Source organism: Myotis davidii, unplaced genomic scaffold, assembly GCF_000327345.1.
Source record: "Myotis davidii unplaced genomic scaffold, ASM32734v1 scaffold436, whole genome shotgun sequence".
Taxonomy (NCBI): domain Eukaryota; kingdom Metazoa; phylum Chordata; class Mammalia; order Chiroptera; family Vespertilionidae; genus Myotis; species Myotis davidii.
In genome coordinates, this window is record NW_006292604.1 from 4,187,160 (window position 1) to 4,208,144 (window position 20,985).

General features: G+C 35.8%; 1 protein-coding gene across 2 annotated transcripts in view; it reads left to right on the forward strand.

Annotated features, from left to right (window-relative positions):
- Window positions 1-10,641, forward strand: part of USP38 (ubiquitin specific peptidase 38) — a 25,327-nt gene extending 14,686 nt beyond the window's left edge. For both annotated transcript variants that reach the window (XM_006766077.2, XM_015565529.1), the window contains 4 exons: window positions 2,773-2,866; window positions 3,962-4,068; window positions 5,202-6,561; window positions 9,427-10,641. In XM_006766077.2, coding sequence (XP_006766140.1) covers window positions 2,773-2,866; window positions 3,962-4,068; window positions 5,202-6,561; window positions 9,427-9,588 — 1,723 coding nt within the window. In that variant the 3' untranslated portion in view covers window positions 9,589-10,641. The remainder of the gene's footprint in view (window positions 1-2,772; window positions 2,867-3,961; window positions 4,069-5,201; window positions 6,562-9,426) is intronic.
- Window positions 10,642-20,985: the final 10,344 nt, after the last annotated feature.

A 20,985-nucleotide genomic window follows, 5' to 3' on the forward strand; every position in this document is an offset into this window, starting at 1 on the left:
GCAGGCCTAAGCCAGCAGGTCGTTATCTCCCGAGGGGTCCCAGACTGCTAGAGGGCACAGGCCGGGCTGAGGGACCCCCTCTCCCCCCCGAGTGCACAAATTTTTGTGCACCAGGCCTCTAGTTTCTTATAAACAGCAGAAATATTAATATTTTCATATAATTGCCTTATTCAGAAATGGTAAGGTACTATTAAAATATTAACTTAAGTAAATTCTACTTCATATTTATATTATGTATTACATTTAGAATCTTGTGAATTACTCTGAATGATACTTATTAATGTAACAAAGGGATTGGTTGAGTTGATGCCTAAGAGTCTGTGTCCTCAAGTACTAATTTGTTATTATCCTATAAGGCGGTGACCTTTAATTTTATTTTTTTAATCCTCACCCGAGGATATTTTTATATTGAATTTTAGAGAGAGTGGAAGAAAGAGGGAAAGACAGAGAGAAATATCAAAGTGAGAGAAACACTTCCATTGGTTGCCTCCTGCATGAGCCCTGACCAGGGCCCGGGCCTGGGAGGAGCCTGCAACCGAGGCCTGTCCCCTTGACAGGAATTGAACCCAGGACCCTTTGGTTCTTAGGCCGACGCTCTATCCACTGAGCCAAACTGGCTAGGGTAGTAATAAATTTTTTTTAAATCAGTATATCTTTGGAGGGGGTCCTACTTACTTTTTTCTGCTTGTAGATATTTTGCTATTTATCAGATCAATAACTTATTTGTTGCTGCTAAAAATTTAAGCTCTGCTTCCCACCCCAAGTTGATTAATACTGAACAGATGTGTAAACAGACTTGTTCCTTTGCCCTCTTACAGATTTACTTTTAAATTCATTGCTTTTACAGCCAAACAAATAGGAGACCAGAGGTTGTTAGCTATGCGAATGCTATCTGTAAAGCTACAAATTAATGATAAACTTTTCCTAAAGGCAAAAACATAGTTGAATTTTTCTCTTCAGCACCAATAGAGATTCATAGAACTTGACTAAAGATATATACAAGTTGAGTTCCAAGTCTTTTTATGCCTGCCTAGAGGAATCATAAACTAAAAGGTGAAGAGTTAGCTTTATTTGATTTCCTAACTCCAAAGTACATGTGTACGCTCAAAACTAAGGTGTTTTGTGTTTGGTTTAGTGTTTTCTTTTGTTTCCTTGTTTGCTTAGACACAAGCGATACTAGGCATAAACCTGAGAGAAACCGTATCTCACCACCAGAGGTCATCTCGTCCAGCCATCTTACTTTACAGATGATAGAGAAAGCAGAGTGACCTAATTCAGTTATAACTGGCAATAGCAGTTCAAACAGCTCATCTATTGTACAGTGGCCAATAATAATTCCATCTCAGAATAGGCAAACAGCATATTCTATTTTTTTGGTAATAGAAATGTGAAGTCTTTATGGTTTTTTTTAAAAAATTGAATGTAAAAGTACATAAAATTTAAAAATTTTAATTAAAAAAAATCAGGCATTCCCATTTCCAAATATAATTTTAGTTTTATGTGCAGTGTTCTAGACCTTTTTTGTAGTTACAAGATTTTAGCTAGTATAAAAACAAATGCATGTGGACAAAGTGGGGAGGGAAATGGGGAACATCTATAATAGTGTCAACAATTTTAGAAAATAGAGAATCTTTATATATTTTCTAGCTGCTTGCTTTTATTTTTACCTTTTAATGGTTTGAGTTGGGAATATCCCCATGTTAGGACAGTGACAGAACTGTGTTGTTCTCAGTAAAGTATCTGCCATAATTCACTCAACCTTACTCCTATTGATGACTATTAATAGCCTGTTTTGCTCATAATGAATCTCTCAGCCCATATGCCTGTGAGGATATTCTTTGACTAAGACATCCCACATGTCTCCAGAAAGGCTACACTATTTAAACTTACCTACCAGCTAATATATAATTGTACTTAATGACCCCATACCTTTAGCGGTACTTAATATAATCAATCTTTAAAATATTTGGGTGAAAATGTCTTTTTGTTTTAATTTGCATTTTGCTGACCATTGCAGATTTTTTTCTGTCTATTTGTTGTTGCTATTCATTTGTGGTTCTTTTCTAAATACTCTATTCTTTCCTTTGTGGATCTTTCTGTTTGGTCTTTTTCATATTGATTTCTGTATAATCTGGATGATAATTCTTTGTTACATTCTTCAAATTTGCAGTGTTTTACTTGCAATTTATTATTTTAAGTAGTTACTTCTGCTATTTTTCAGTTATAGTGCCTGAATTTCAGGAAGCCATTTTCCTCTAAATTTTCCCCTTTTTTTCTTTAAATACTTCAGTAGTTTTATATTTCACATTTAGCTCAATACCCCAAAGGGACTTGTAATGATGTAAAATTTTATCTAACTCCATTTTTCCCCCAATTGTATACTACCATTTTTAAACCACTCTAACTTTATAGGATCTTTTAATGACAGGATATTACTTATTTCAATGCAGACTTGAAAGAATTTAAAAGTTGCTTACTTAGGGTATTAATTAATAGCTTAATCTATTTCAACTTGCTAATCCAGAAAATAGGAATGGTATGTGACAGTACATATAGGTCATTACCAGGCCACACAGTAAGTGCTTAGGTACCATCATTCTCCCCTTCCTTCTTCACTACATTGTCATTAGTAACTTTGCTAGGTAAGAGGCCATTGGTAAGTGAAGTTTTACTTTGAGGGTAAGTTCCTGAACTAACTTCCTTTTAGCTTTTAAAAAATGCATATATATGTACACATTTACGTGAAAATCAGTATATTTTATTCTCTTTCAGTTTCAGAAGACAAGTATTATCTTTAAATCTAAATGGGTGCAATTCATTAATGAAAAAATTACAGCATCTTTTTGCCTTTTTGGCTCATACACAGGTGAGTGTGAGTAGTGTGTATATGTTAATATTCATGTTATTATGATAATATTCTTTAAACTTCACATTATACCAAACTTGGTAAGCCCTTTTTAACTGATGAAAAAATATATATCTCACTCAGCATAACAAATCTACTTAGAAATGTTAAAAAGATACTGCCTAAAATCAGGATATACTCTTACGTTTTTTATTTCTCCTACTTTTCATTTTTGTAGATGGATATTATGTTGACCCATTATTGTAATTATTTTCTATTTAATAAAGTCTCATAAAGAAACCTTTTAAAATACATTTTAATAGTTTATAGATACTGAATTGGTAGACTTTCACAGTGATAAACAATTAAAACGATTTTGTGGACCCAAGAGTTAGACGTGACCTGGTCTAATCCCTGATATGATGTCTGACCTTGAGCAAGTCACACAGTTTCTCTAGATCAGGGGTGGGGAACCTTTTTCTGCCAAGGGCCATTTGGATATTTATAACATCACTTGCAGGCCAAACAAAATTATCAGCTTAAAAATTAGCCTGCTATATTTGGTCAGACACTTAATTAACTCACCCCCAATGCCTTGTCAGGGCCAGACCAAATGATTTCACAGGCCTTCTATGGCCCTCAAGCCGGATATTCCCCACCCCTGCTCTATATCTTAAATCTCATCTACAGAATGAGAAGTTATGACTGATGGTTATCTAAATCTATTTCCAACTAGTTTATTTGCCCACATGTTTGACAGCTTAGAGCAGTGATAGTGAACCTTTTGAGCTCTGCGTGTCAGCATTTTGAAAAACCCTAACAACTCTGGTGCCGTGTCACATATAGAAATTTTTTGATATTTGCACAAAGACTTATATTTTTGATATTTATTTTATATATTTAAATGCCATTTAACAAAGAAAAATCAACCAAAAAAATGAGTTCGCGTGTCACCCCTGACACACGTGTCATAGGTTCGCCATCACTGGCTTAGCGTAAAGGTTAAGCTCAATGTAATTTTTAAAAATTATCTTTATTGAATATATAGTAAGATTTCAGTTTTTAGTTCATAGTGTGAAAATCATTTTCTTGTATTTTCTCTACTGATATCAAAAGCGAGAAGCATATGCACCTCGGATATTCTTTGAGGCTTCCAGACCTCCATGGTTTACCCCCAGATCACAGCAAGACTGTTCTGAATACCTCAGGTTTCTCCTAGACAGGTAAAAAGTACATACATATATTTAATCATCACCCGAGGATATGTTTAGAGAGAGGAAGGAAGAGAAAAAAGAAATTGATGTTATGATGTGAGAGAGAAACATTGATCAGCTGCTTTCTACAGGTAGCCTGACTAGGATTCAAACTCACAACCCAGATATGTGCCCTGACCAGGAATCAAACCCCCAACCTTTTTGGTTAAGGGACGATGCTCCAACCAACTGAGCCACCCAGTCAGGACTAGGTAAAAAGTGTTTTTAAAGTTATGATTTGAATCGTGTTCTTTCATAACAGATTATTTCTACACAATGTTGTTTTTAGCCTTAAAATACATATATTTCAAGTGTTTTTGCAATATATTTTTAAGTGTTCTTTTATGATTAATTTGTTTTTTTTTTTACTTTAGACCAGCTGTTCTCAAAGTGTGGTATGAGGACCCCTAAGAGTTCCTAAAACACTTTCAGGGGTCTTTCTTTTCTAGCTATATATCTGTATATGTAGTTGAGGCCAGATTTTCTTCATATACTTCATCCAAAACAACATATACTATTATATTGAATACAGAGCAGACATGAGGATCCAGCTGCCTTCTGTTAACCCAAATACTTGAAATATATGCAAAATGTAAAACAGTGCCATTCTATTCGCTAAATATTTTTTTATGAAATATAACTATTTTTCAGGAAAACAGTTATATTAATAAGTAATCGGTTTATTATTTTTAAGTATATATTATTATTTTTAATCTCAGTTTTGGATAGATGTAACCACATCAATGAAAGCTCTTGGGCTCCTCAGTTATTTTTAAGAGTACAAAGGGATCCTGAGACAAAGAAACAAGACAGTTAATGAGAATATGCAATTAACTGTAACGTAATAAGTGCTATAAAATAGTATAAAGAAAGTGTAATGAAATACAGTGTAGAAATAGCCTGTAGCTTCTCTTCTAATCTACGTTGTCAAACTGTTCAGAATTCCTCTTGATTAGAAGAGGAGAAACTTGCTTTTTTAAGTTAAACATTATATATTTGATAAAAAAATAATTGGCCTGTCTTTATAAACCACCAATATTTTGTAATAGAAATGACATTTAAATGTAAGTGAAGTAGCTGTGTAATGATATACTCCTCTGCAGGCTCCATGAAGAAGAAAAAATCTTGAAAGTTCAGTCCTCACACAAGCCTTCGGAAAGTCTGGGATGCATTGAGACGTCTTTACAGGAAGTAGCCAGTAAGACAGCTGTACTGACAGAGGCCCCTTACACAAATGATGGTGAGAAGACGCTGATAGAAAAAATGTTTGGAGGAAAACTACGAACTCACATTTGTTGCTTGAACTGCAAGAGTACCTCACAAAAAGTGGAAGCCTTTACAGATCTTTCCCTTGCCTTTTGTCCTTCCTCTTCTATGGACAGCTTGTCTTTTCAAGATCCAGCATCATCGCTCAATACACCAGATGGTGGTCTACTGGGAGCCTGTCCTGGTCCTTCCGAAGAACCAGGAATTTATAATCCAGCAGCGGCTACCTTTGTCTATGACTCAGTTATGAATGAAAGAATGCTAGGCAGCCCTCCTGCTGAGTTTTGCTGTACTGAAAACACGTCTGTCCCTAGTGAATCTAGCAAGATTTTTGTTAATAAAGATGTACCTCAGAAGTCAGGAGGTGAAGCCACACCTTCAGTAACTGACTTACTAAATTATTTTTTGGCTCCAGAGATTCTTACAGGAGACAACCAGTATTATTGTGAAAACTGTGCCTCTTTGCAAAATGCCGAGAAAACTATGCAAATCACGGAGGAACCTGAATACCTTATTCTTACTCTCCTAAGATTTTCATATGATCAAAAGTATCACGTGAGAAGAAAAATTTTAGACAATGTGTCACTGCCACTGGTTTTGGAGTTGCCAGTTAAAAGAACTACTTCATTCTCTTCATTGTCAGAAAGTTGGTCTATAGATGTTGACTTCACTGATATTAGTGAAAACCTAGCTAAAAAATTAAAGCCTTCGGGGACTGAAGAAGCTTGCTGTCCCATTTTGGTGCCCTATCTATTAAGTTCTGTTGTTGTTCACTCTGGTATATCCTCTGAAAGTGGGCATTACTACTCTTATGCCAGAAACATCACAGGTACAGAATCCTCATACCAGATGTGCCACCAGTCTGAAACTCTGGCATTAGCTTCCTCCCAGAGTCATTTACTAACAAGAGATAGTCCTAGTGCAGTTATTGAACAGGATTTAGAAAACAAGGAAATGTCAAAAGAATGGTTTTTGTTTAATGACAGCAGAGTGACGTTTACTTCATTTCAGTCAGTCCAGAAAATTACAAGTAGATTTCCAAAGGACACAGCTTATGTGCTTTTGTATAGAAAACAGAGCAGCACTAATGGTTTGAGTGGTAATAATTCAACCAGTGGACTCTGGGTAAATGGAGACCCACCTCTACAGAAAGAACTTATGGATGCTATAACAAAAGACAATAAACTATATTTACAGGTAAGTTGGAAATATAAACTTCATCATTTGTGGAAAGTAGTTAAACAATTGACAGGTAGTTAATTGAACACCCTAACTTTGAAATCCAGTTTCTACATTTTCCAAGGAATTTACAGAGTGATAATTCTGAAATTTGAGTCTGGGTTTATATGAAATGAGTTCAACCTATATAACTAAGTTGCGTTACTTTCTAATGTTATGAATTATGAAAAATTGAAGTTAGATGCAGTATAGAAGACCTTACCTATTTTTAATTACACAAGATATGATTATTATAAAACACTTTAGGCAAAAATATAGAGAGTTTAATAAAATGGTAGTATCTCCCCTCTTCCTTTTAGTCCCACTTACCAGGGGAAACAGCTGCTAAATTTGGTGTTTGTTCCTTTTAGACCTTTGTGTAAGTATTTTAAGAGCTATTTATTGACATTCGGGTAGATAACATAAAGGACACTAAAAGCTAGAAAATATAAAGACAGGATATTTGTATTACTTTAAGATCTGAGCAATAAAACCAAGGAGAAAAAATGACAATTAGTAAAGAAAGTCATGGAATAAAGGCTTCATATAAGCTGAATTTACTTATAAATACACTTTTTGCAAGGAGTTAGTGATTTTATTACTTTAAAGTTAATGAAGATCTTGTTCAAAATATTTTTCTTTGAAGCCTGCCAAGTAGCTATTAATATAAAGGGCCAACAGTAAATTATATGTGAAGTTGTAAGTGTATTAATTGGATAATCCAAATGATTTTATGAGCTTAAATAAGTTTCTAAAACTTTTGTGTTTGAAGCTCCTAAAATAAAAGGTACAGATAGTATGAGAAGAAATGGACCACTGTAGTACTGATTTTACTGCGTTTTAGAAGGAATTCTTCTCATAAAGTTTTGACATTTACTGTATTGTAAAATACTTAAAGATACATGATACATTCTTAAAGGAGTATGCAATGTACTAGTGACAAAAACAATACATTTTTCAGAAAAAATTAGAAACTCTAGAATATTTGTTAGAATTGATTTACAAATAAGATTCTCACATCCAGTCAGAAGGCTTATAATCCAGAGAATATAATGTTTTCAACCATGTCCATATAAGCACTGGATGTTTAGCATCACGATTCTTTTCTTTTTTTTTTTTTAGCGTCACGATTCTTAAAGATTAAAGAGGTGGAATGAGGGTAAAAGGGTTAGGTTGAAGTAGAAATTTTCTGTAATATAAAATACAGAAAATATGACCCAGTGCAATCTTTAATTTTGGAAATATGTATATTATTTATATATCATTGATTGGGTGAAATATTTATCAAAGGAGGGACATGGATTTTGAAAAGATGAGAAACTACCCTAATTTCTGTGATAGGAATGCCAAAAACTCTTATAACTGTAATAACTACTTATATTGCAGCCTGGCTCTAAGTCAGCGGTTCTCAACCTGTGGGTCACGACCCCTTTGGGGGTCGAATGACCCTTTCTCAGGGGTCACTTAAATAAATCCTGCATATCAGATATTTACATTACGATTCATAACAGTAGCAAAATTATAGTTATGAAGTAGCAACGAAAATAATTTTATGGTTGGAGGTCACCACAACATGAGGAACTGTATTAAAGGATTGCAGCATTAGGAAGGTTGAGAACCACTGCTCTAAGTGATTTTCTCTGTCTTGCCATTTACCCCTGACTACAATATTTGAGTGCCATTCATTATTGTTTAATTGTTCCTATAAGGGAAGAGAGTTAGGTACTTTCATTCAGCTTTTCAGTGTGCAGTTCTAAATTTCATCTTCAATCTCAGATTGGCAAGCTGTTTAAAGCAAAAAAATATATAATACTACCGTGCCAGATGGAGCAAAGTAACTGGGCTTTAAGTTAAATTTGGATATAGTACAGTTTCTGTTATTAATGTTAACTGTATTTTGAAAGTTCTTGAGGCTGATTATGCCTAACAGATTAAGGGTTTTGCTACCACAGTGGCTTTTAGACCTGGGTGAGTGACATTGACCTCATTTGAAAGTTGTAGGCCCTTTCCCAGAAAAATGGGCACATGCCAGAATAGTTTACATCTACCAAGGAGTTGGTGCCAGTTTTTAGAGCCTAGTTTTAGAACTTGCCAAATGAATTTGCCATATTCACTTTTTCTCCTTTTGTGGATAAGTATCAAATAATGTTCTAACTTGAGGTCATTAATATTTATTGAGCACCTATGTGTCTGGCACATAGATGAGTATAATTCCTGATAAAATTGTTGATGGTCTAGTAGAGAAAAGTTTTCGGTGTTACTGAAAGAAGATAGGCTCCATTTTCCTTAGCAGTGTTTTGAGATGTTTTACTTACTGAGAAATACTCTAAGAAAAGGGTATTAAAAATCCAGCTTTCTTTCATTATTTGTACCTTTTATTGTAATCACTCACTTCCAAAATTGTTAGAGTGGATAACCCATTGTCATAATCTTTAATTCTGCATGATGTATATTAGAAAAAAATCCGTTCTTACGTGTTGATGGGTATTACTGTATTTTGAAAGGTCTTGGGGATGAACTGAAATATAGAAAAATTTTGGACTGTGGGCTTCAGTTTCCTCCTCTATATAGTCTAATACTGAAACAAACAGCCTTTTGGATCTGTCATTTTGTAGACGTTACACCAAGATTTTCTTCTCTATCAAGTTTGCTCCATCTGTGATTGTGTACTTTATTTACTGTAGTAAGATTTGGAAAGGATTAGTATAGTCAGTATTTTTAAAGTTACTAAGATTTAAAGGATGCTTATTAAGGATTAAGGCAGCTTTAAAATATTTATACAGGTGATATATCCATCCATTCTATTTAGGATTATAACTTCGTTAAAATTATTTTTAATTTTAGGAACAAGAGTTGAATGCTCGAGCCCGGGCCCTACAAGCTGCCTCTGCCTCCTGTTCATTTCGACCAAATGGATTTGATGACAATGACCCACCAGGAAGCTGTGGACCAACTGGTGGAGGGGGTGGAGGAGGATTTAATACAGTCAGCAGACTCGTATTTTGATCCTGAGAGAGTCCAAAATGCACTGGTCACAAAACACCTAATACTTTGACTGTTAAAATGTCAGACTGTAATAAGTATCATAGCTATCTTTTATTTTTCTTTTCATTAGACCCTTATACTTAAAGAAAACACACTCAGTGCTTGTTTTTATTTTCTTAACAATACATTTATTAACAAAATGCATCATGGGGAAAAAAAATCTACCTCTTAAAATTCCATTTGCTTTTATGGTTAGACATGCTTGACCAAAAATTTTCAAAGGAAAATATATACCTGGTCCCTAATTAAGCTGCATTAAATTTAGTAGAAGCATTTAAATGTTCCTATCAGTTTTACTGAACAAAAATTTTAATTCATTTAGCATTCTTCATAAAAGAATTATGTTAGAGGTGAAGGAAATATTGTTTGAAAAAAAAGAAAATCCCTTATTTCCTGTGTAGTTATCCCATTATTAAATTTAAATCTTTGAACATATGAGAGATGATAAGGGTCTCTAATGAAGGCAATAATTTAAAATTTATCAAGCTGTAGTACTTGTCAGGCTTGTTTAACGCTGTCTTCAGCATCACTATCTGCATTTGAAGTACAAATGTTTTTAAAGGAATTATTTATACATGATGAATTGATTTTACAAAAAAGTGCATGATCCTATAGGAGCAACATTTTTACCTACAAATTGCTAACTTTGTAGTATTTCTAATTACTTAGGGATTTAAAAATCCTATTTCAGGGAGTCCCTCTCTGTGTGTTTTGAAGGAGGTGAGTTCTGTATGTGCCTTGCAGTACTGTAATTAAAAATAGGGATCTCTGGCTGCGGGAAAGCTTTTTTAAAATGAAATGTTAGGAAGTGATTTTTTTGTGCTAACATTAAAATTATAACTTTTTTGAAAGGTATTATTAGATTTTCCTGAAGTAAAAATCTGATGGTCCTAAAATGATGAGTGTGATTGTTTTTAACTCTTAGAAGAATCCATAGAAAATAAACGTAGTCAAGTAAAAATCTTTTTGATTTTGTTACTTAATCCTCAGAATATTAAACATTGAGAATATATATTTAGAGTCGTACCTTTGGTTTTCTTTTTTCATTTAAGTGATGTTTTGCACCATTGTGTCTATTTCATCATTTCAGATATGCTAAAATGTCAGATTCTACCATCCCACATTTCCTTCTGCCAGGAAACTGAAACAAGTCAGTTCTCCTGAGTCTTCATTATACAGTGTTCATGAGTTATCCCATTGCCCCCCGTCCTAAAGGTGTTAACTTATCCATGGCTGTACATTGTTCTGGAGATTGGTCTCATTTATTCTGAAAACATTTTAAGGAAAGAATGTTCTCTGGTGTTTGGGGGTTTATCTTTTTCCCATGCTTTTAATGGTAGTGATTAAACACACACTTCTCATCTTCCTTCCACTCACTACCTCCCACTTCTAACCTATTTCCAGTCACCAGGAAGATTTGGAAAACTGACTGCATTAGTTAGTAACTGGAAATTCTTTACAGTGTTAATCAAGATTTCCTTATAAATGAATGAACCAGGAGGTTTTTTAATTGCACTTCTTTTCCTGTGGGCTGCTTCTTGTCCTAATGGTGAATTTCTAAGCTATCCTATGTGCTCACTTATCCACAGATTAGATAATGATTTATAATCAAGTTATATCAGTCTCAGCATTCACTGAAATTGGTAGTCATTTAGTAATTAGAGGACTGATATTGGACTCAGCTGCTTCTAGAAACTTCCTTAAAAAAACAATTAGAATATGGAAAATATTTGGGGTTCTTGTTTGCTTTCTATTTGTATCATGAATTAAAGTTTGGAGAAAAAAAACAACACAATTAACCCTGACTGGTTTGGCTCACTGGATAGAGCGTCGGCCTGCGAACTGAAGGGTCCCAGGTTCGATTACGGTCAAGGGCATGTACCTTGGTTGCGGGCCCATCCCCAGTGGGGGCTGTGCAAGAGGCGGCTGATCAATGTTTCTCTCTCATCGATGTTTCTGGCTCTCTGTCCCTAACCCTTCCACTCTGTAAGAAAATCAATAAAATATTTTAAAAAAAAACACACACACACAATTAGACCTATACACAGTTATATCTATGAATATCAAGTCATTTAAGGATTTTTATGCCAAGGTAATATGTATTGAATTTTCAAAATGATAACAAAAAATGAAACTCTAGGTATGTAATACTAAAACTATTCTGATAACTTAATTCTAATACCAAAGACTTGAAATTAAAGACTTCCTTTTAAGATTAAAAATATAGTAACGTTATTTGCTGAATTTAAAGTGTTATGTCTATGGAAGACTTGGAACTAGGGTAACCAGAAGCTTCATTAAAAAACACACCCAACTGAACTTAAATAAGCTAACACTAAGGACTGCCATGATCTACTTATTCCTCAGGCAGTAATTAGCATCCTTGTTATTGCAGCTTTATTTGTCAGTTTTGGTTTTTCCTTCCTGCCATACTCCTAGCCTTTGTACTTTCTTCTGCCTCTTGCAAATGTTATAAGGCCTGGCCCTAAAGGCTGGCTAGAGTACTATTGCTATCTCTCTTTAGTTCAGTTCAAGGTAATCGGTTTATGAAGCTGCTTTAAAAAGCTTATTAGGCCTCACTACTGACGAAAATGAAAAACTAGAAACCTAAGTCTGTCCTTTTAAAGATCTTTATTGACTCATTGGAAAAAAAACAACTACTTTTCTCAGAGAGATTTTCAAAGAAGAAAAATGTGATGTGGTCAGTCATGCAAGCACTTATAACCCATCCACAAAGCAGGTGCCTGTGCAACTCTGACTCATGACGCTTACCCAGCTCAAGTAGAAGGGAATCCGCTCATTCTCCATTCAAGTATCTTCTCACCACCTCTCTTCCTACTGAATAATCAGGGAAGTGAGGCAGTGGTGGGCTAGAGACCCTGACTTTTGTCTCAATGCTGTAAGATAACAGAAGAATGCTTTGGCTATAGACGTAAAGGTCCCTCCCAATGTCTAGCTATCGGAGACTTTGTGACAGGTTCAAAATGCCTATTATATTTTAACTCATTTGGGAAAGAACAAAAATATTTCAAAAGTAAGTCAACTAAAATCTATGTTCTCATTTCTGTTCTTTTTATGGCAATGTTATTTGTAAAAATAGTTGTCATTTCATATGCTGCATCTTTACCAACTTTTGCCTAACCTTATAAACAGCGTTGACTGTTTTTGTGCCCAGCACAGTTTAAGGAAAACCAAATTGGTCTAGTCCAGTACAAAGATCTTACTGGAAATCACCAGTAATTTTGATGTTAAGTACTTTGTCCTACTTCTTAAATATTAGTACATCTTTTTCTATGTGTGTGTACTTCACATAATATACTCTATACAAAGAGGATTTTTTTAAATGAATATTTCAGAGGAAATACCGTGCACATTTATGTATAGTATCTTTTCTCATAAGAATGCTCTACTTTGTACATACTTAAATCTTATACAGGAAAGCTGAAGTTTCTTTACAAGTTCAATATTTTTAAAAGCACTGTTTACTTTTATCAATGTTTTATCAGTGCTTTCCCGTATTTTCTAAAGAGTTTAGACTTCTAAAACTAAATATTTTTGAAGTATAGAAGGAAAAAAAAATTCACATTTTATGAAAATTTATTGGGAAACATTAACTATTAACAACTCAGTGCCTGGCCAGTGTGGGTCAGTGGTTGAGCATCCACCAATGAACCAGGTCAGTCGATTGCCAGTCAGGGCACATGCCCAGTAGGTGGCATGCAGGAGGCAGCCAATCAGTGATTCTCTCCATTGATGTTTCTATTTCCCTCCCCTTCTCCCTTTCTGTCTGAAATCATATATATATATATATATAGTAAGTAACAGCATCTAGAGGAGTAAGGTAAAAGTGATCCTGTAACTAAAAGGTTAAAGTGCAACAGCAAGGAAATTTGAGTTAAAAGTTTTCCCAAGTTAAAAAAGTAAGTCTAAAATTTAAGTTGTTCACACATATATAAACATTTACCCAACTGCCATATATCATCATAGTGTTAGCTTCATTTTGTTTTTACTAAGTTAATTTTCTTATGGAGTCCTCTGGAAGTGAATGAACCTCAAAATAAGGGAATTTTTAAAAAACACTGATAAAAGTAAACAGTGCTTTTAAAAAAATTAAACTTCAACTTGTAAAGAAACTGCAGCTTTCCCATATAAGAAGAAATTTTGCTATAGAAATATTTTTTAAAGAAATGAAGTAAAGATTTTTGTAAATCTTTACTTTGTTTACAAATTCAAAGAGATTTGTTATGTAAAACCTTTAGCCCCAATGTTACATAACCAGTGTGGATGTAATATTAAAAATAGAATCTAAGAAGTCAGCCAAGTGTGTTGCCAGCTCTCATCCGTGTCAGTTATGGCCTGCAGTTGTGCTTTTTTTCTTAACAGCGCTCATGGTTAGTTTTTGTTTTGCGTGAGACACACATACATCTTGATTTCAGAAGGATGAAAAGGTTAGCCTTTCTTGGCTAGGTCAGCGGTTTTAAACCTTGCATTCATGTTAGAATCACTTTAAAAGCTTTTAAAATTAATACCATACCCAGGCTCCACCCAGACCTATTAAATTATATAAAGATTGGGCATTAATATTTTTTGGAAATTTTTCATGTGATTTTAATGTGCAGCCTGGATTGAGAACTTTTAGGCTAGAAAAAAAGATTTGTTTCCTAGGCTTTTATCCAAGGAGGTTAACATTGAGTGTCTACCATGTGCTGGACACTGGTAGATATTTGTCTTTTTAACTTAAACCAGCCCTGTAAGTGGATTCCTACCTTTGGCCTTATCTCTTTGTGGATAACGAAAATAAGACAGATTATAAGTCTTCAGAACTCCAACTTTTGAACCTATCAATGCTATAATAGAGGGACAGTAGAAAGTAAATGAAAAATGTAAGCAAAAGACAAACAAATTGTGTATTAATAAAGGCTTGCAATAAATTTTATGAAGTTCAATGTCTATAATCTATTTCACTTATGCTTTTGAACTCCAAACATGATTCCCACAACAACAAAAAGTTCTTGCTTTGTTAAACTTGTAGGTAGTGTTCTGCATGGTTGAGAAATATGGTTCTTAACAAATTTATTTGCTATACTAGTTTAATCTCTGTTTGCTTTACAGGCCTCATCTTTTTCATTCTTTCCTTTCTGTCCTTCAGTCATACTGAGCCCTACATAGTTCTTGTTCAAATGACATGATGTACTTCCCATCTCTAGGCTTTTTATACATGCAAGTCTCAGTATAGCCTGCCATACCCCTAACCCAACTTTTCCCTGCCTGCTTTCAATTGACTAATTCCTGCTCACTTTTCACTATGCTCAAGACTTATACTAACTGAACAAATTTTATTAGTCTCCCCTTTTACCCTGGGTTGTATCTTGTGTTTCTTGTTTTATCTAGTGGAGCTAAATTAGCCCTAGAGTAAAGGCTGATTGTTTACATCCAACAAAGATTAAAGGCAGTCCTTGAAAGAATCAAACTCATTCGTAACTAAATTAACTTCATGGAGAACAAACTCCAACACTCAAAAGGAATACAATAAACGCAGCATTTAAGAAAGTAAAATTCACCATATCTAGCATCTGATAAAAAACTATCAGAATTCAAAGGAGGAAAATATAACTCCTATTGAAGGGAAAAGCCAATCAATAGAAACAGATTCAAGAAATTATGGAAAGGACAAACTAGCAGCTTATAGTACTATAAAGAAAGACATGAACACAATAAAGAAATGGAAAATCCAAGAAGCTCAACACCCTAGCAGAATAAACAAAACCATACCAAGGCACATCATAAGTTAATTAAAAACAATGATAGAGTAAAAATGGGGAAGAGATGAAGATGTACAAAGCCAGATATAAAACATCCACATGGATTTAAAGTACAGCATAGGAAATATAATGTAATAACTATATATGGTGCCAGGTGGGTAATAGACTTACTGGGGTGGTCACTTCCTAAGTTCTATGATGTCTAATTGCTATGTTGTACACCTAAAACTAATGTCTGGCAAATGTAATTGAAAAAAAAAATGTTTTTAAGTGATAAACCTAAAAGCAACTAGAGAAAAAGAACATGTTACATATACAACAGAGGTCAGTAAACTATATACAACCCTCAAGCCAACCATTTTATTTGTAAACTAGAGACCCAGTGCACAAAAATTTGTGCACTTGGGGCGGGGGGTCCCTCAGCCTGGCCTGTGCCCTCTCGCAGTCTGGGACCCCTCAGGGGATGACCACCTGCTGGCTTAGGTCCGCTCCCTGGGGGATTGGGCCTAAGCTGGCAGACATCCCTCTGGCAGCCCAGGAGCCCTCGGGGGATGTCCACTTGCCAGCAGGGAGCAGGCCTAAACTGCAGTCGGACATCCTTAGCGCTGCTGAGGAGGTGGGAGAGGCTGTGGGAGCACACTGACCTCCAGGGGGCAGCTCCTGCATTGAGCATCTGCCCCCTGGTGGTCAGTGTGTGCCATAGTGACTAGTCATTCTGCTGTTAGGGTCAATTTGCATCTTACCCTTTTATTATATAGGATAGAGGCTTGGTGCATGGGTGGGGCTGGCTGGTTTGCCCTGAAGGGTGTCCCAGATCAGGGTGGGGATCCCACTGGGGTGCCTGGCCAGCCTGAGTGAGGGGCTGATAGCTATTTGCAGGCTGGTTACAGCCCCTTCAGTATGGGGGTCCCCACTGGGGTGCCAGGCCAGCCTGGGTGAGGGGCTGAGGGCCATTTTCAAGCTGGCCACACCCCCTTCAGGATGGGGGGGTCCTGCTGGAGTGCCTGGCCAGTCTGGGTGAGTGGCTGATGGCAGTTTGCAGGCTGGCCACAAACCCCAGCCATCCAAGCTCCCAGTGGAGGCTGGCTGGAAGCAGGTATCTGGGATTTATTTGTCTTCTATAATTGAAACTTTGTTGCCATGAGCGGAGGCCACAGCCAGGTCAGGGCAGGTGGGAAGCTTGGCTTCCTCCATCGCCCGGGCAACCAAGCCTCCTGCTTGCTCCAGCTCTGTGGCTGGCAGCCACCATCTTGGTTGGGTTAATTTGCATATAGTCACTCTGATTGGCTGGCAGGTGTGGGTTAGGGCGTAGGGAAGTACAGTCAATTAGCATCTTTGTCTTTTATTAGTGTAGATACTTATTGGAACACTGTCATACTTATTCGTTTACCTATTGTCTATGGCAGTTTTCACATTACAATGGTGGAGTTGAGTAGTTTTAACAGTCTCTATGGCCTTAAAAGCCAAAAATATTTACTAGAGAAGTTATCAATAAAGTTGTGACCCCTGATATAGAGGAACAAGAAAGATGGCAGTCTTATTAGAAATTATACAAGCTAGAAGGCAATGGAATGACATCTAAAAAATGCAAGAAAAACTGTCAACCTTTTAAATAGTCACTGTATTATACCAGAGGAAGTGTCATTCAAAATGGTTAGAAACTTTTAAACAAAAGCTAAGAAAAATTTTTCTTGAATACTTGCACTACATACTGTGTTACAAAAAATTCTTGGGTGAAGGGAAACTATACCAGATAGAAAGGGATCTACACAAAGAAATGAAGTGCTGAAAAATGGATTTGGCACATGACTCAATTTATAGAATATACAGGAAAGGAGGAAAGCTCAGCTTTGGAAAGCTCAAGACTCACACTGTGGCCCTGGCCGGTGTCACTCAGTGGTTAGAGCGTCAGCCCATGGACAGAGGGGTCTCAGGTTTGATTCCGGTCAAGGGCACATGCCAGGTGCGGGCTCAATCTCCAGTAGGGGGTGTGTTGGAGGCAGCCAATCAATGATTCTCTTTCATCATTGATGTTTCAATCTCTCCCTCTCCCTTCCTCTCTCTGAAATCAATAAAAACTTTAAAAAAAAATAAAATAAGTAAAAAGACAATCCATAAAATGAGCAAAAGAGGAGCAAGAACTTCGAAGGAACAAATTTCTAATACACATACAAAAAGATGCTGACCTTCATAAGTAAAGAAATGTATATAAAACCATAGTGGCACACCATTAAATGCTCATAAAATGAATAAACTTTAAAGGATGGACAGTATCAATCTTTTGAGGAGGTTGTAGAACACAGGCTTTCATACTTTGGAAAATTGGCAGCTATCTTCTAAAACTGGACATATGTGTACTCTATTACCTAGTAAGTCACTACTGGGAATAGATCTTACGGAAATGTGTGCACAGAACACATTTTAAAATGTTCAAAGTATTATTCATAGTAGCCTAAAACTTGAAATAACCAAATTGTGAATAGAAAGATTGTGATATATCCACATACTAAATTCCTATAGAGCATTGAAAATGAACTCCAGATATGCATCACAACATAGATGAATTTCACAAGCATAATACTGAGAACAAACCACACAAGGAATACATGCTCATCAAACTATGTACCTATAATTTTTTACTCTTCTGTCTATCTTTTATACTTCAAAAAAACGTTCAAGTTTCATTGTAACTGGCAGTTCTTTAGAGACTAGTTTAGTAAAGTGTAAGACTAGAGGCAAGAAAGCAGTTAAGCCAAGAGAGTTATAGAAAATAGGGTGAAAATGAAAAGAAATATATATATATATTTATACACACACACACACACACACACACACACACACACACATACACACACAAACTCTGAGTGGCCAGATTTTTATGACCACCTGACGTTTGTAGGCAAATTAGCTGTAATTTTGCGCTGAAGTTGCTAGAGAGCCAGACCATTATAAATAGGGAAGCAGGTTGTTTACCACAACAGAAGTGATTTTTTTTCCTGAAGATTTGGGTAAACAACGTGATTTAACAGCCTTTGAATGGCGGGGCGGGGGGCGGGGGAGAGATTTCTTTTTCGGTTTAAATTAAAATGTCAGTTCCTCAGGTGTACTAGCCAGATTGTAAGTGGTCAGTGGTCTCATGTGACTCATGGCTACCTTCATGAACAGGACAACTGTAAATAATGGTGAACCTTTTAAAAATTTAAATACATATCTATTCCATAATTATGTAATGATTGAAAATGTTTAAGAAAAAAAATCAGTCTCAATCATATTTAGAGAATGGATCGTGTACAACTTCTGAAAGGAGAACTTATTAATGACTTTTCCATTATTAAGGCAATAGAGCAATGGACTTATTTTAATACTGCTCCCATTGACCACTCATTAAACAGTCTGTTCCTGGCTAGAAAAAGGAAAATAACTCATAATGTTTGCTACTAGAACATCTACCCTACCAGAACATCTTGTCTTCTTTTCATGTTTATTTTTATTTCTTGGGGTTGGGGTTATACTCTTGTCCTCTACTTCCTAGCACTGACCCTATTTTATTTACAGACCATAACAACCTGAGACTAATATAATACTATCAACTGTAATTGAAAATTAGAAGGAAAACCAGACAATGACAGGGGTGAATATTTTTCAGGATGTCTGCCTTGTGGTATATAATCTTGATACCAAACTCACAACGTTCCAGTAGGGAGCACTGCTGCCATTGAGTTTTGCCAGGATCCCAAGACTTGGCTAAGCCCAAGGCTCATGTTTATAAATCCTACTCAGGCTATTTTTTTTTACAGCTTATATTTCCAGAGAACTGCATCAGTTTTTAGGTGTGAAGAACAGACTTGACCTTAATTTGGTTCTGTCTGAAGCAGTTTGTTTTCAAACATGGTTCAGAGTAAAAGAAGAAATATTGAAGTCTAGGTTAAAAATATGGGAAAGTAATTTTCTGTTGTAATTGAGGGTACAACTTTGTGTGTCTCTGCTGAATAATTTCTTGCCTTGAATAATTTCTACCCTCTTCGCTTTTAGGAATCACAGAAGCAATTGCATAATTAAATTAGCCGGAGACAAGTTTGTTTCTTTCCTCAAACATGGCTAAGATGACCACAAAACGAAAAGTAAAATAATGAGGATGATAATAATACAAAACTTGACTCTCAATCTCCACTGCCCTTCCCTAATTCCCAACAAAATAATAATAGAGAAAACATTTCAAGCAAACCTAAGAATCTTGCTTTGGGAAGTGATTGCCCAAAATGTTCTACTGTGTCTTCAGCAAGGATGCTGGCTGTCAATATAAATGGGTCAGCAAATGTCTGGAACATGACGAATATTTCACTATTCACCATGGCTAGACACACGTAAGTGTAGAAAATGTACAAAGGGCAAGTTTATGTTAAATACTAGAGACAAAACAATAGATTGGCTGCCATCTGACAATAAGTTATCTTCCTGGATCTACCATTGACTCAGAATAAATGCCTTAAACAATCCATATCTTCATTTTCTAGGCAACCCAGTGTCAGTTAACACCTGTTACTGGAGGTTTGTTTTTGAGGAAGGCTAATGAGAGAGTAGCAATGTTTTATAACAATCTTCATAAAAAAAGAGATGTATCTTGCTCTTTCGATTCCACATATAAGTAGAATACTATGGCATTTGTCTTTCTCTAACTGAATTATTTCACTGAGCATAACACCCTCTAGGTCCTTCCATGTTACTGCAAATGTAAAGATTTCATACATTTTTTCTTTAAAAAAATTATATATATCGCAGGCCCACACGCAGGTCGGTGATGGGGTTCACCTCTGAGCTGTCTGCGGAGGCCCTTTATTTAAAAACGCGTCTGCTCATTTGTGGTTACTTTATTGCTACTTTTTAATATATTTTTATTGACTTCAGAGAGGAAGGGAGAGAGAGAGAATCATTGATCAGCTGCCTCATGCATGCCCCCTATTGGGGGTCGAGTCTATGACCCAGACACGTGCCCTGACCAGAAATTGAACCATGATATCCTGGTTCATAGGTCGATGTTCAACCACTGAGCAACACTGGCCAGGCAGATTTCATACTGTTTAATGGCCAAGTAGTATCCCGTTGTATATATGTACCATAGCTTGAAACAGACTCAAAGACAAAGAGAACACACTGGTTGATGCCAGAGGGGAGAAGAGTTAGGGGGCTGGCAGAAAGAAGTGAAGGGGTTAAGAACTACAAATTGGTAGTTACAAAATAGTTGTGGGGATTTTAAGTAGCCGGGCATACTGTCAATAATATTGCAATATCTATGTATGGTGCCAGTTTAGGTACTGGAAATATTAAGGGGAAAACTATGTAAAGTATGTGATTGTCTAACCACTAAGCTGTATACCTGAAACTAATACCCCCCCCCCCCAAAAAAAAGGAATTAAATTACAGACAAAAAAGAAAATAAATTGAAGGGCTCACCAAAAGTATTTTGTGCTAGTATAACATAGAAAACATTCATTTGTATGTCAACTTAGGACTAATAAACCAATATGTTAATTAATTACTAAAAATCACCTTATAAGAAATAAATCATTTTAAATCAAAAGAAGATGGTAAGCAAAGC